Source organism: Lagopus muta, chromosome 1 (genome assembly GCF_023343835.1).
Source record: "Lagopus muta isolate bLagMut1 chromosome 1, bLagMut1 primary, whole genome shotgun sequence".
NCBI classification, from domain to species: Eukaryota; Metazoa; Chordata; class Aves; order Galliformes; family Phasianidae; genus Lagopus; species Lagopus muta.
Genome location: NC_064433.1, coordinates 117,759,477 through 117,773,686, shown reverse-complemented (window position 1 = coordinate 117,773,686; position 14,210 = coordinate 117,759,477). Strand labels below are relative to the sequence as shown.

Genomic DNA, 14,210 nt, shown 5'->3' with positions numbered 1-14,210 from the left:
TGATTTATGGTCTGGTGTTGTCCTAGGAAGAGATTTTACCTTGAAACAAAATGCTGTCAGTGAAACACTAATACAGCATGATATTCATTCAGCGCATGCTAGTCTGTAGGTATTTACTTCTCTAGAATACCAGATTTTAAGTCTTTAAGTAAGAGGGAATCTGAGTGAGAAGGATATGATAATTTAGTGTTGATCAGTTAGGATATAAAGATGTTGGAAGGTATTCTCTGTCTAATAACTGTTTAGTATTTTCAATATCAGTGGTTTAATTCTGACATTGAAGGAAACTCACAAGAACAAACATAAATTCTTGCCAAGTGTATCCTATTGAAGTCTACTTGGTGTTTGGATAATGGGTGAAGTTGATCACATGGTGAGATCACAACATGTCCATGCATTTTCTGTGTCATCACCATGACCTTTTAACAGTCCCTCTGAGACTTGTAGTGATTTGTACATGAAGTCTCAACAGCACCGATGTCACTTAAAATTATATTCTCAACTGTGCTGGTGACAGAGTTGTATCAGTGATTGTTTATAAACCAAAGATCTGCTCATGCATTTGGAGTCATTCACACACTAAACGGAAGACTTTACAGGTGGGAATATGATTTTCTTCGTTCCCTGACACCATCATTTCCGTCTTCTTTCTTAGCTGTTGGATATCATGTGATAAATACAGGACAAGCAGGCAGGTGAAAAGAAACAAATGCATTCTTCCTTGTCTGGGCTGAGCACAGATAAGAATGGCCTTCTGCATCCTGTTGAATGGGAACAAGGGTCATCAATGAGTGTTTTCCCTTCATGACCTCAGGCAGGATGTAGAAGACTTGGAGAACTTTCCAAATCCAAATCTTCTTGTAGATGGAGTAAGTTTTCCGTTTATGCCCATCTGGGATTCTGGTAAACCTGTGTGCAATCACTCACAATACTTAATCTGCTTTTTTGTTTGTTTGTTTGTTTCCCAGGCTGGTAACTGCCATCACATATACCTTGCCTGTCTTCTTTCCTTATATCTTTTGTTTTTGTTTTGTTTTGTTTTGTTTTTAAATCAGAGTTATTTTTGGCTGAAATAAGAATTCAGCATAGAAGTAACTCAGACACAAATTGTTGAGAGTGTGGATGTGTCACTGTCTCTCCCTGCATCTTTCTTTTACATGAGTGTCCAGCTCTGGAGAAATTGAGAGTTCATATTAGAGAATTCACTCCAAAATTTTGTTATGAATTGAATGGGGGAAACCTTGCCACCTGGAGAGAAGATTGTCAAGTTTAAGCCTGAAACTTGGAAATCCATACAAATAAGTCTTCTCCTCCCACTTCCTAAATTTAAATGCCAAATAGATGCTTTCCACTAAGTTCACAGTGATACTTGACTTGGAGGTATAGGTTCCTCTCCTATGGTTCATTGCATATCAGCAAGGACTGAAATACCTTGCCTGGAAATAAAAAAAAAAAAATCCAGCTCTTAAAGAAGCACTATTCTGTAGGTTGTGCTGATTACTGCTTTTGCTGCATGATTGTGATTTTTGGCACAGACTATCACATACCAAATTCCCAAAATAAAATGCTACACGATATTCTAAGAGCACTTAGGAAACTTTAAAAAGGGATTTGTCCGCTGGTTGAATATCGCTGGTGAAGCCACACAAAACAGCTTTAGTCAGCAAATTGCCTTTTAAATAAGCACAAAGGAAAATGAAAACCTTCAATCAGTCCTGTGTTTGTAGAAGTTGTCAGAAATCCTGCTTTGATTGTAAAGGCTCTACGGCTATATGTTAGAGTAGCTAAAACATCTGTTCGGCAACGTTGTGAAATCCTCGTGCTCTGAACTCTTGATAAAGGGGACTGCTGAGTGATTGGTTCGTAGAAACTTTACAGGCAGAGGAACTGTAAATAGAGTGGTCACTGCTTGCCTTCCCTAGTCCTGGTCAGAGGGAAGCACGGAAGGCAGCCACTATTTTACGAGTGCATGATTTTGCTTTGAGGGGGAGAGAGCAGGAAGTGCCTAGGAAATGGTTCACGACAGAAACCTGAAGTTGTAAATAGAAGAGAGAAGGAGGAGAGCTGAGGGATGCGGCTTGCGAGTAGTTGAGCTCCTGATACAACGGCAGCAGAGCAAAACCAGACTTCTTCAAGAACGAGCCCATCCCAGCCCATTCCGATGGAAGGAGAGACAGCACCAGCGAGCAGGAGAGCAGCCAGCAAACCCACGCGGATCGCCCTCGGCGTGTTCGTGGCTGGCACCATTGCACTTGGCACCACACTTTTTTTGGGTAAGTGAGAAGGTCCAGGCTTGGTGTGAGGGTAACCCTCCCGAGCACAGCTGCTCCACGCGAGTGTTTGTGCCGTGCACTGTGTTACGGTGACAATCCTGGTCATTTCTTTTTCCCCATTTTATTTTTAAGTGTGTCAGCAAAGAGATTTTTTTTTTTTTTTGTGGGAAATGTTAGAGCTAGAAGCTGCAACGTGAGCTCGTGTAACTATTGAAAGCTAAGTTTAAATTTGAATACTGGGTTGAATGAGCTCTGGCTAGAATGGGATTCTTACACAGAACGGGAAGAAAGGGGTAAGATTATGAATATTGGTAATGCCGATTGCAAACTGGCAGTTTGTGACAAACGTGGACTAAAATTCTCTGTTTCCTGAAAATCAATCTGTAGTGCATACATTTTATGGAATCTGTTGGGTAATCCTTCATTTGGTTTTCATTATGGATTGGCTAAAATTCCTGTAGAAAACTTGGGTAATGCATATGTTTGCACATTTTTTAGATATTTCTGTTTTTCTACGACGAATCGCAAAGGCATCTTTGCAAAAATCACAAGGTACATCTGGGAAGAAACTAAAATGTTTTGATCAGATTTATTAGCTGTTACTTGGCAAAATAGAGAAGGCATTATTATTTTATCTCTGGGATTTGAAATCATTTGTAGGTTGGCTTTGTTGGAACATAGGATGTTGGAAGGGTATACCTATGGGTATAAATGCACCCAGAAACAACTAGACAGTGAATAGAAAGCAATACTCTGTAAAAGCTTGAAGAGACCGATCCTCTTTTAGAATAATTCTGACAAACTTCTCATTTCTTCAGAGTCCAATTTTCCTGGACTTGGGGAAACTTAATTTCTAAGAAAAGTTTTTTGCTTCCCTCCCATCTTTTATGATGTTATTTGAAAGATACACTTACAAGATAAGTTGTCACTTATAGTGACAACAGAGAAAATGGTGTTGTGTTTTCTAGCGAATACTGGTAGCAGCAGGCTCTCATTCAGATAGTATTCTGTTGTAGAATCAATTCCACAAATACTTGCACAAAAGTAACTATTATGTATGTGAAGAATCCCAACCCATTCCATGACATTCAATAAAAGGCTTTATAATGATAAGAATTGGATCTTCACCTTGGTAATGTAAAATATTGGCTTTACATGAAAAATAACATTTTTTCCCTTAAATAATATGATATTAAACACCAGGAAGCAATGGTGAAACCTTGTTCTTTTTTTAGTACTAAGTTGCTTGATTACGTATTGCTCGTACAAAGCAACAGAAGTTTACTACAGTAGATTATCAGAGTTATCCACAGACCAGACGTGAACACTTAAGCAAATATAATAATTCTCATGGACTGTTTTGTAAGTGTGTTAAGACCTTTCTGTATCAAATTCAGTATAAAAATTTTCATTGACCTAATGGCTAAGAAATATAAATGCTGGCCTTGGGTCAACAAAAATGTTTTCAGAATTTGTTTGGAAATTTTCAGAAGATTTCAATCAAAAGGGCAATGGAAAATGATTAAACTATTCTAACGTTTTGTCAATGAAATGCTCTAGTGTTTCATTTTGACTTTTTTTTTTTTTGTAAGTTTGTGTTTAACTCCTTCTTAGCTTTGTCAAACAGAAAGGAATCCACTGTTTCTCATCATCTGAAACATTTCAGGCATCAGATGATGACTTTTTTTCTTCAGTTTTCATTTAATTCATGTAACTAGTTGTTTCTGATGAACCTGAAACAATTCCCCATCACTATTATTTTTTTTCCCAGTCTGAGAAGCAGAACATTGCCTTCTCCTACTTCTTTTGCTTGCTCTCCTTATAAATCCTACAACCCCCAGAAGGATCTGGGAGAACCGTAGAGTTTTGTTTGGCATTATTTGCTTGTACCATTGACACTAAAGGAAATGCCAAATCCCCTGACAACCCCTTCCTCTTTTCTGTACTATCAGAACCATGAGGGCTGCTTTGAATTATCTTTGCTGACACATTTTCATTCTCCTTTATTTCACACCAAGCGCAAAAAGTATCTGGGAATTTCTCTCTTTTTTCTACTTTGTTAAGAAAAAAATCTAGCAAACCTTCAAGACCTGGATGAGTTCTAAAAGATTAGCTTTCAAGAGGGAAAAAGCAAATCCCCATGCATTGGGTGGAGTGTGATGCCTTTGGAGAACTATTCAGTAATAGACACGTTATCCATTATTCGTAGTTTACATAGCTCAAAACTGCCTTCTGGAAATCTACTCTTCTCTGTTTACTCCTGTTCCTCAGTATTCTGATTCTGATTACAATCTTTCTTTGTTTCAAAACCTAGTGTTTTTCTTGGCTAATTGCTGGATTACCTAGAAGTAGTTTCTGAGATGTTGTTTTTCACTAGTCTATTGCAATCTTCAGTAGTCACTAAGAAATGAATAAGGTATGAAGTTCTAGCCTTCAGGGTTTTTTTTTTAACATTAAAATTTTCATGTGCTGGACTACCATCTCACATCTTCCTATTCTTTTTGAACTACAAGAGAACTTTATAACCATCATCATAACACCCTGAAGTAGTTGCATACTGTTTTGCTTCTGTTTCCGTCTTTGTTTGCTACGGATTGAGTTATTAAAAAAAAAAAAAAAAGGAGATAGTGAGATATTTATTTCTTCTGAGCACATCTACTGAATCTTATTTCATCTGCCCCTGGGGACTCTTCATCCCAAGAATGAATTATCTGCAAATTTGCTGCCTGACAGGAGTGTCTCAAATAAGCAATCATATTTAAATTTCAATGTCTGTGAAAATGCACATTTTTGCAAGGGGACCAAAATTAACTGAGTATTCCATAGCTCTTGTCAGTGAAGCTTTTGGATGTGAATAAATGTCCAGTGCCTTCAGAGGCCAGTTCGTGCAGACACTGCACTCCGGCTTATAAACCAGGGTTTTTTCTGCAGTCATTGCCAATTTAGCTTATTCCAAACAATAGTGAAAGGACACCAAAGATGCCAGTGGAGCCAGGCAGTGCAGCGCTGCTGCAGAGAGCTGCAGCAGGGAAAGTCCTGCAGAAGATGGCTAGGTAGCTCCATGTTCAGAGGCCATCAATGGGGATGGATTGCTTCTACTGTGGTGGTGCTCACTGCCCAGGCACTGGGCAAATGCACTATGTGCCGTGGAGTATTCTTATTCCATGTTGCCTGAGAGCAAAGATAGATGAAGTTGAGGAATCAGGCACAAGAGGGGAAAATACGAGGGCAGCTCCAAAATTAATGTCTCTCATTTCATTATTTTGGCCTACATGTCAGAGGCGGATGTTGGTGGTATGGCAGTAGAGATTGAACCTTCCCACTGATATTCCATCAAATTTTGTTGCTGTGTGATAGATGGCAGCAGAGGGGCTGTCTGGTACAATGTCATCTGACGTGGATGTGTGGATGAAGCAGAAGTGTGTCACTGAATTCCTTAATGCAGAAAAACTGGCACACATTGACATTCATCAACACTTGCTGAGTATTTCTGGAAACCAAACAGTGGATGTGGGCACAGTGAGGGGTGGGTTGTATATTTCAGCAGTGGTGGCAGCAATGTGAAAGACAAACCACATTCTGGAGGGCCATGCGGACTTTTATGAGCATGTCATGAAGGCTCTTTTTCATCACTAGCAAAAAGTGCATATCTAATGGTGGTAACTGTGATGAAAAATAGTGTTTGGTATCTGATGATTTGCTTTATCAGATAGTGCTATTGTGCTCTTTGTATCTGTTGTCATTTCCATGGAAACAAATAAGAGGAATTACTTTGGGAGCAACCTATATAATTTTTAGGAGATGCAGTAGTTACCTAATGTACGTTATAAGTGTTGTAAATCACTGTGGCTAGAGATGCAATAGGCCAGTGCTTGCACTGACATTTGAACAATCAAGCATACAGCATTTGTCTCAAATGGTCAAAATCAATGGCAAACGATCTCATTATGGTTTTCTATTTTGCAGTTAGCCAAGGTCTTATAAAATTTCATCCAAAGCAACAGTACTGTTTGACTGCAGAATGCATTGAAGCTGGTAAGCAAAAACTGTCTCCTATCCATTACATCATGATCACAGTAGGTTAATGGGATATTTATATTGTTTTTCCATATTTCTTTTTCACTTATGATGTTTAATTAATAATTAGGGTAAAAAATAAGTACATTTTAAAAAAAGATATTTGTCTAAATCACTGCTGATCTGAGTATATTTTCTGCAAGTCAACTCCTGGTTTTTAATTGCTTTAGTTCTATTCTATCCAGGTTAACCAAAGTTTCCTGTTGGGTTTGTTTCAATTTTTTATCAGAGGAACCAAACACTGATTGTCTCAAACCTTTTTTTTGTTCCATCTCAGTAATCAGAAAATATTCAAATGAATTCTGCACAGAAATGTTTTAGGGTCAGATCTTACATACGTGTGAATGACTGCAATATAGGAACTATGGCTCAAAATCTGAAACTACTTCTATATCAGTAGGCTCTTCCTCACGCAGGTACGCATGTTGTAAACCTCATGGAACTGGGGCATCTGGTAGTATGAAATGTGAGCTAAAGAGATCAGGTCTGTTAAGACCTAATTCTCATTTTGTTCTCGTCATTTTGACAGCTTTACTCCCTCTAAATCAGTGAGAGTCTTTCATTGAATGCAATGAGAGCAAAGATCAAACAATTGTTACCACATCTGGAAACCTGGCCCTAGATTCATTTCATTTGAAACAAAGTGGATATTGTGTGAACTTCTAAGAATATTTATTTCCATTCTGAACCACATTAAAACAACACTTGCATTTGAAATCCTGACAAAATTCTGTGGGGCTACATACATAGACTCTATACATAGCAGACCAAAAATTATTCAGTGCAGTCAGCCTCAGAGTTTCTAGCATGAGAAGTGAAACTACAGTTGAGACATAGAAATATCATAGAAAGTATTCTACACAAAAATACTGAATGATAGAAACAGTACTATAAAGTCTGTAAAAGTATCAGATGTTCTGATAGGAAATACATTTTTCTATTTAACTATTGCTATAAGCCTCAAAACACATGGTTATTTAGGAAGAAAACGTCAAGTATCTTCATATTCTCTCTTACTTTACTCACATAGATCTATGTCATAATCTCTATAATGTGTGATCATTTGTTTACACACAGAGAAGTTATTTTTATCAAGCATGTTAGACTCATCTCTTTCTAATGAGTCTCACCTGCAGTAGCAACTGTTGGGGAGGTAGTCACAGAAACGAGCAGAAAATACTACACTTATATCTCGCAGTGAACAGCAAATCATAACTAGATGTGTTTTGCAACTACTGAGCTAAACAGTGCCTAATTTTTTGTAAGCTAATTTGTTTGATGCATATCATTACTATTCCTCAGGTACGTAATTCCATCACAGCAACAGTGGAGAGTCTGTATTCAGGTGTCTGGCCCCAGCAGGTCACTTTCCTGTAGGTTTGGTGGTCATTGCTCTTAAAGCAGTTGAGCAAGCAATGAATAGATATTTTGTCTTTTCCCACAATGTAAGCATTGTTAGATGCTAGAGAAGCTGGGTGTTATTCTTGCTGCTGTTTTAGAAAGAGCAGAGATCAGGACATTCATCAGTCCTAGAATAGCCACAGTTAGCTGCAAGTAAGCAGCATCACATTGCAGAAACTGATTAATCATCATTTCTTGATTTTGGTCTCATAGAATTATCAGTTTAGGTAAAAAAGTACCATAACATTTAGGCGGTATCCTTTTTTACAGCCGCTGCCGTCTTAAGCAAGATAAATCAATCTGTAGATCCTTGTGACAACTTTTATCGATTTGCATGTGATGGCTGGATACATAACAACCCTATTCCTGAAGACATGTCAAACTATGGTGTATATCCTTGGCTGCGGCACAACGTGGACCTCAAACTGAAGGGTAAGTATGTCATTTCTGAAAGTGTTTAGCTGACTTTTCAGTGTTGTTTGTTAAGTGGATAGTGTTGAAATGAATGAAGATTCCACACTCCCTTCAGCTTATTGCATGATGTCATGTTCTCTTTTAAGTATATTATTATTTTCTTTATTGAAAATAACATTGGCAGAAAATTTACTATAACAGAGGTAGAAGTGGGGAAGGAAGAAAAAACGTGGGATATTGAACTCAGGGGTGTTGGTCGATGTTCAGCTGAACATGAGCCAGCAGTGCGCCTAGGTCCAGAAGGAGCAGGGAGGTGATCATCTCCCTGTACTCAGTTCTGGTGAGGTCTAGTGCTGTATTTGGTTTTGGGCCCCTTACTATGAGAAGGACATTGAGGCCCATGAGCATGTTCAGAGAATGGCAACAAAGGTGTGAGGGGTCATGAGCACAAGTCTTATGGGGAGCAGCTGAGGCAACTGGGATTGTTGTCTGGAGAAGAGAAGGCTCAGGGGAGACCTTACTGCTTTCTACAACTGCCTGAAAAGGTGGTTGTGGTAAGGTGGGGGTCAGCCTCTTTTCTCACATGACTAGTTATAGGACAAGGGAGAACGTTCTCAAGTTGCACCAGGGGAGTTTCAGGTTGGATATTAGGAAAAATTCTCCAAAAGAGTGGTTAGGCTCTGGAACAGACTGCCCAGGGAGGTGGTGGAAGCTCTGTCCCTGCAAGTGTTCAAGAAATGTTTAGATGTTGTGCTAAGGGACATGGTTTAGTGGGGAAATACTGGCAGTAGGTAGAAGTTTGGACTAGATGATCTTGGAGGTCTTTTCCAACCTTAGTGATTCTATGATTCCAATTGCTGGCAACTCTACAGTTTAAGAATGATGATACAAAAGGATATTTCTTATACCATGGGAAAAGCAGCAGGAATTGAACTCCTTCCTCCTTGCAGTAGACTAGGTAGACTAGGAGTCTACTGGTGTACAAGTACAGAATGCATACTGAAGATCCAGAAACAAGCTTTGGTCTGTGGCAGCACTCTTTATGACAGTGGATAATTGCAGGAAAAGAATATAAGAAGTCAAAAATAGTAACATTTTGCAGTACAGTTAGCTAGATTTCAGCAGGAAGCAATTTGAAACCTTTCAGATGTAGAGATTGTTTATTTCAAGTTGCAGTTCAGCTTGTTGTTGAAGTACCTGGACTATCATCAGTGAAAGAGAAGGCTTTTTAAGGATATGTCTGGATAAAAAAATAGCATCAATTGGAAGAGTGTAGGAAGAGAAGTATTTTAATCTGTATATGACTTGGCTTTGTGCTATACTCTGCAGCAACGTTTCTCATCAGGAAGTTCTGCAAACTGGAAAGAAAGATGATGATTGCTGTTAGTAGGATAAAACTGACAAAATTTCATAATCTCCACTAAAACCATATCACATAAGAGAAGGGAGACGTGCAAGATTCATTGTCATTGTCGTGTACCTGAGCATCACATACCTTGAGCATATTATTGATCTATTAGTTGAGCTACTGGTCTGTTTTTTGTTCACCACAGAACAGACCTCACTTTTAGAATGTTGTGTTTGAATATAGCATTTATTTTTCTGTTAGTTTTTGTACATGTATTTGTATAGGATCAAAGTCCTTTTCTACTTGTTCTCTTCAGTCACACAATATTCAATTCTCACATCATTAAGCATTTTAAAAGCTGCATTGAGTTTCAGAATATGAATTTGGAATTTCAACGTGGGATACAATCTGATGAGTGCTGTTTTAAATCTGCTGAAGATGTCACAACCAAAAGACAAAATATTGCCAGAGGCTGTTTTAAGTTATGTTTTGCATTCTAATTCTTCTGCTGCCAGGATAAGGCTGTATTAGATAACTGCACATCCTGCATGAACCTTAGCCACATATGAGACAGATCTAATTGAATATAGAGTAGCAAGCTGTGACTCTCATCCTTAATTTCCTCTTTTTACTGTGCCTAATCAAGGACATCATGCTATACCACATTTTATATGGCTTTCTTATTGCAGTCCCTTTAGAAGTTGCTAATCCCTAGCTATGATAGTACAAGACAAAGAAAGAAACATCTAAGAGAGAAGTATTTACTTAGTGGAAGTGCCTTATCAAAAAAGGGGTGTAATGAAATGCCTGATAATTACATTAACAAATGGCCTGAACTGCTCCTTAGCATAGTACAGGGGAAGAAAAGTGAAATGTTTGGTGGAGTAGAGTTGATTTAATATAACATTTTTATCTTCTCATTAACTTTTTATTGAATAAAATCTCCAAAATGTACTCTTGGTAATTAAAAATAAAGTGTGCTGGATATCATATTGTTAGCCAAAGTAACAAGGCGTAACTTCAGCCTCTATGTATCTTTGCACTTTAGCTTGAGTTAATTCACTAAATTAGCTTGACACTTATAGTTATTAATTTGTGGATGACCACATCATTGCTTTCAAAATTTTGTCAAGACTATGTTTGTTTGCACTGGATAACATATATGGCTAACCAGATCTTGGAAGCCAATGTAATCTCTCTTTCCTAAAGACATCTCACACTATTGGAAATGGCCTTGTTTGATTTAGTAGATTAAAAAAGCCCCACTCTTTAAGGAGACGATTATTAAGCTAGTTCCACGTTCTGAAATATTTATTATATTAAAGAAATCTGTTAATCTCAGAGCGTTAACATGACTTGGCCAGAGATCTACATTTTTCATATTTGATACTCTTTGATGGTGTGATATAGATTGAAGTATTTATTCAGACAATATATTAAAAATGACACTGTTTAAAATAAATTATTTAAACATCTAATCTGTTTCCTGGTTCCTGAATGTTCCCAAGCTTTCAACAGAAAGGGAGTTTGAGTATTTGTGCAATTGTGTGCAAGGTCTTGATTACCCAGGTGTATCTTCAATCTGCTGGAAGTTTCATTTTTCGTCCAGGGCCAATAAATGTAGAAGATCTTGCAGCCACTAACAGGCCACAAGAGTAAGAATTAATTTTGCCTTACCAGAAAGTGGTAGGTGTAGCTGTACAGTGTATGGCAGCTGTCGTTAAACATTGCCAGTTTTGAGAGTAAAGCTGTTTTGCTGTTATTGTTGCTCCTTATTATTATTATTAGTAGTAGTGGTAGTATTAGTATTGAGATTGCAGACACACAGGAGCATAGGACTTTGCAGAACTCAATTTCAAGAAAAGGGAGAACATTTTATGTATAGGTGAAGGTTTTTGATGCTTTAATGATGAGCAGCAAAGAGCAATGGCAGAGCGTTTCAGTGGAAAATAGCTGAGAACTTCTGGGTGATGGTCTTTTTGCACTCATGTTTGGTTAATTGAAGGAACAGGGCAAGCAGTGTGCATTTCAGGGTTCTTCTACATTCATAAATTTTAATGTGACAGTTAAAATTCTAATTTTTGTAAGATTTGGATTTATAATGGATAGGAATACAGTAGCGGGTACTTTTTGTTGGTGGTGGCGGTTGTTTTTTCTTGTTTTTTTTTTTTTTTTTTTTTTTAATGATTCCACGGCTTTCTTTAGCTGTCTTTGGATGGATTCCAAATAAATAATTTCACCTTTGGTTTCTTTCCCATCCTTTGCTTGAGGGTTGCTTGGTTTTCTTTGTCTGCTCTCAGCGGACTCCCCAAAACACATATGTAACCTTTTACAAAGTGGGTAAAATCCTAGCACGCTGAAAACACTAGCATCCTTTCCCTTGGATATCAGAAACATCAGGGTTTCAAGCATTGTAGGGGAAAACACAGGAGAGAATTGTAGGTGGCCAAAGATGTGTTTAAAGCGCAGTTGTGAGGTTTAGGTTAAAATTTCTTGATACAGAACAGTTCTCAGAGAGGATGCTGCCACTCTTGCTCTACTCCACATTGGTGCAGCCTCACCTCAAGCATTGCATGCAGTTTTGGGCATCACAAGACAAGGACATAAAACTATTAGAGTGTACAAAGGTGGGCTACAAAGATGGTGAAAGGTCCAGAAGGCAAGACACATGAGCGCCTGAGGCCCCTGGGTTTCATGAGCCCAGAGCAGGGGAGCTGAGGGGAGGACTGATGGCAGAGTGACTCTCATGGGTCACAATATCTCATGAATATTCTATGGTTCTGTGATTAGGAGCTTGGAACTTGATGATCCTTGATGTCCCTTCGAACCCAAGATATTCTATGATCCTATGATAGCATCAGTTAGCCAGTCCTTTCTGCACTAGACCATCCCTGACTTGAATGAAACCTTTCATTTTTAACTGCAGGCACATTAAAAAGTTAGATAGAACCATTTTGAGTACTGATTGTTTCTTGGAGTCTTCCAGAATGGAGAAAATGGTTTGACTGTGGCCGGTTTTATATGAAGTTATTTCAAGCTGTAACTGCTTCAGCTTTCCCTTAGGTCAAGCTTGAATGTCTCTGAATTACTAAATGTGTTTCACTTACCATAAGATTTTCTGCACAGCTACTTGAGATCCTGCAGAATTTTTCCCTCTTTATTGGTGACCTTAATTAAGAGTTTGGAAGCTCAACTCTCTTACCACTGCAACGTAGTGAATAATTCAAAACTGGAAGTCTGTGGCAAGTAAATCAGTACCCGTTACCCATGGTGAATGTTGATTGTGAACCACATAGTTTCTTTCACTTTCTCTGAAGTCTGCAGAGTGATGATATACAGCTGGATTTTTTTTTTAAAGTGACCATGCAGGAAGCAATAAATTAAAAACCAAAAAACTCTGCAAATGTTCCTAAATCTCAGCACTGCAAGGGAGGCGAGTTAAATTACATAAATTACTTGTGAACGTGGCTTTTAGGCCTTTTCAGTTTAATTTCAGTGTATGGAAACTAGTTGCAGAATAAGTCTCTGTACTGAATCTGGCCCAGTGAGACACCTACTTGAGACTAATTTACAGTTCTAAGGTTTTCCAGCACGGCTATTTTCTGAATGGCTGCCAGTTTAAACATAGCAGGGAATTCCTAATGTGGCAAACAAGGAATTGAGGATATGGGGTGTGTGTGTGTGTGTGTGTGTGTTTAAAGTATGTGAGGCAGCAAGCAAAATATCTGGTAGCATAGGAAACTTCTCCTAATGTGATCTGCAATTATTTTCTTTAGAAAATAACTACTCAAGTAAATACAGAAAGGCAAAAATGTTGAATGGAAATTTATACTATTTGACCACAGGTGTGTCCTTTTAGACAATTCCAGAAGCTGGTGTTGAGTTGTTGCTGCCCTGTGCCATAGGGCTCTTGCAGGGCTGGCCTCTCTTATTCTCCTCACAGACAGACACTTGGTTGGGAGCACTAGGGTGGGTGGCACTGATGTGGTCCATGAGATCCATAATGTTGTCACTGATACTCCTCATGTTCTGTCTCAGTGTATGTGTCTTTTGTGATTTCTTTTTTACGAGATAGCTTATTGAGCACTGTTGAGGAAGAACAGCAGTAATTTAAAATAAAAAGAGAAAGAGAGAGAGAGAAGGTATTTATGTTATCCTCTCCAAAAGCCTCTTGTTGGATAGCTGCTGTTAAACAACATGATAGCAGCAAACAGCAATAGTGCTCGTTCTTTTTCGATTGGTGATTTCACCTGTAGATGGATCTCTTTTCAGTGGTCCAGAACTTTTTTTCAGTGGTTCAGATCTTTCCTATAAGGGCTTTTTTCTTCTAAGTGTAAGAAAAAAACCACAAGTGTCCCAAGTCAGATAAATCTTTCTGGGCAATGAGTTAACAGATTTTGGTAAAATGAACTACCTGAATCAGAGATGGAGTAGCCAAGAATTTTATAGGCTTTGCGGCTGCTCAAAATGAAAGCTGTATCTGCAGTGAGTGATTTTGGGAAACCATGAGCAGAGAAAGGAGATCATTTTGGTTCCTAAGTGAGGTTTTAAGACAGCATGGCAGCAGAGCCACAGAATTCCCACAGCATCTCCGTGGTAAAGAGACAGAACAGAATCTCCCTATGAGCCCTGCGCTGGAGCAGGAGCAGGATTTACACCTTGCTGCTACTCCTTTTGGTGGTATAATATTCCTCCAG

At 38.5% G+C, this 14,210-nt stretch overlaps 1 protein-coding gene across 1 annotated transcript in view; it reads left to right on the top strand.

Annotated features, from left to right (window-relative positions):
* The first annotated feature begins 1,610 nt into the window (after positions 1-1,610).
* PHEX (phosphate regulating endopeptidase homolog X-linked) overlaps positions 1,611-14,210 on the top strand; it is a 96,338-nt gene continuing 83,738 nt past the window's right edge. The window contains exons 1-3 of the mRNA XM_048955236.1: positions 1,611-2,273; positions 6,240-6,308; positions 8,022-8,183. Coding sequence (XP_048811193.1) covers positions 2,162-2,273; positions 6,240-6,308; positions 8,022-8,183 — 343 coding nt within the window. The 5' untranslated portion in view covers positions 1,611-2,161. The remainder of the gene's footprint in view (positions 2,274-6,239; positions 6,309-8,021; positions 8,184-14,210) is intronic.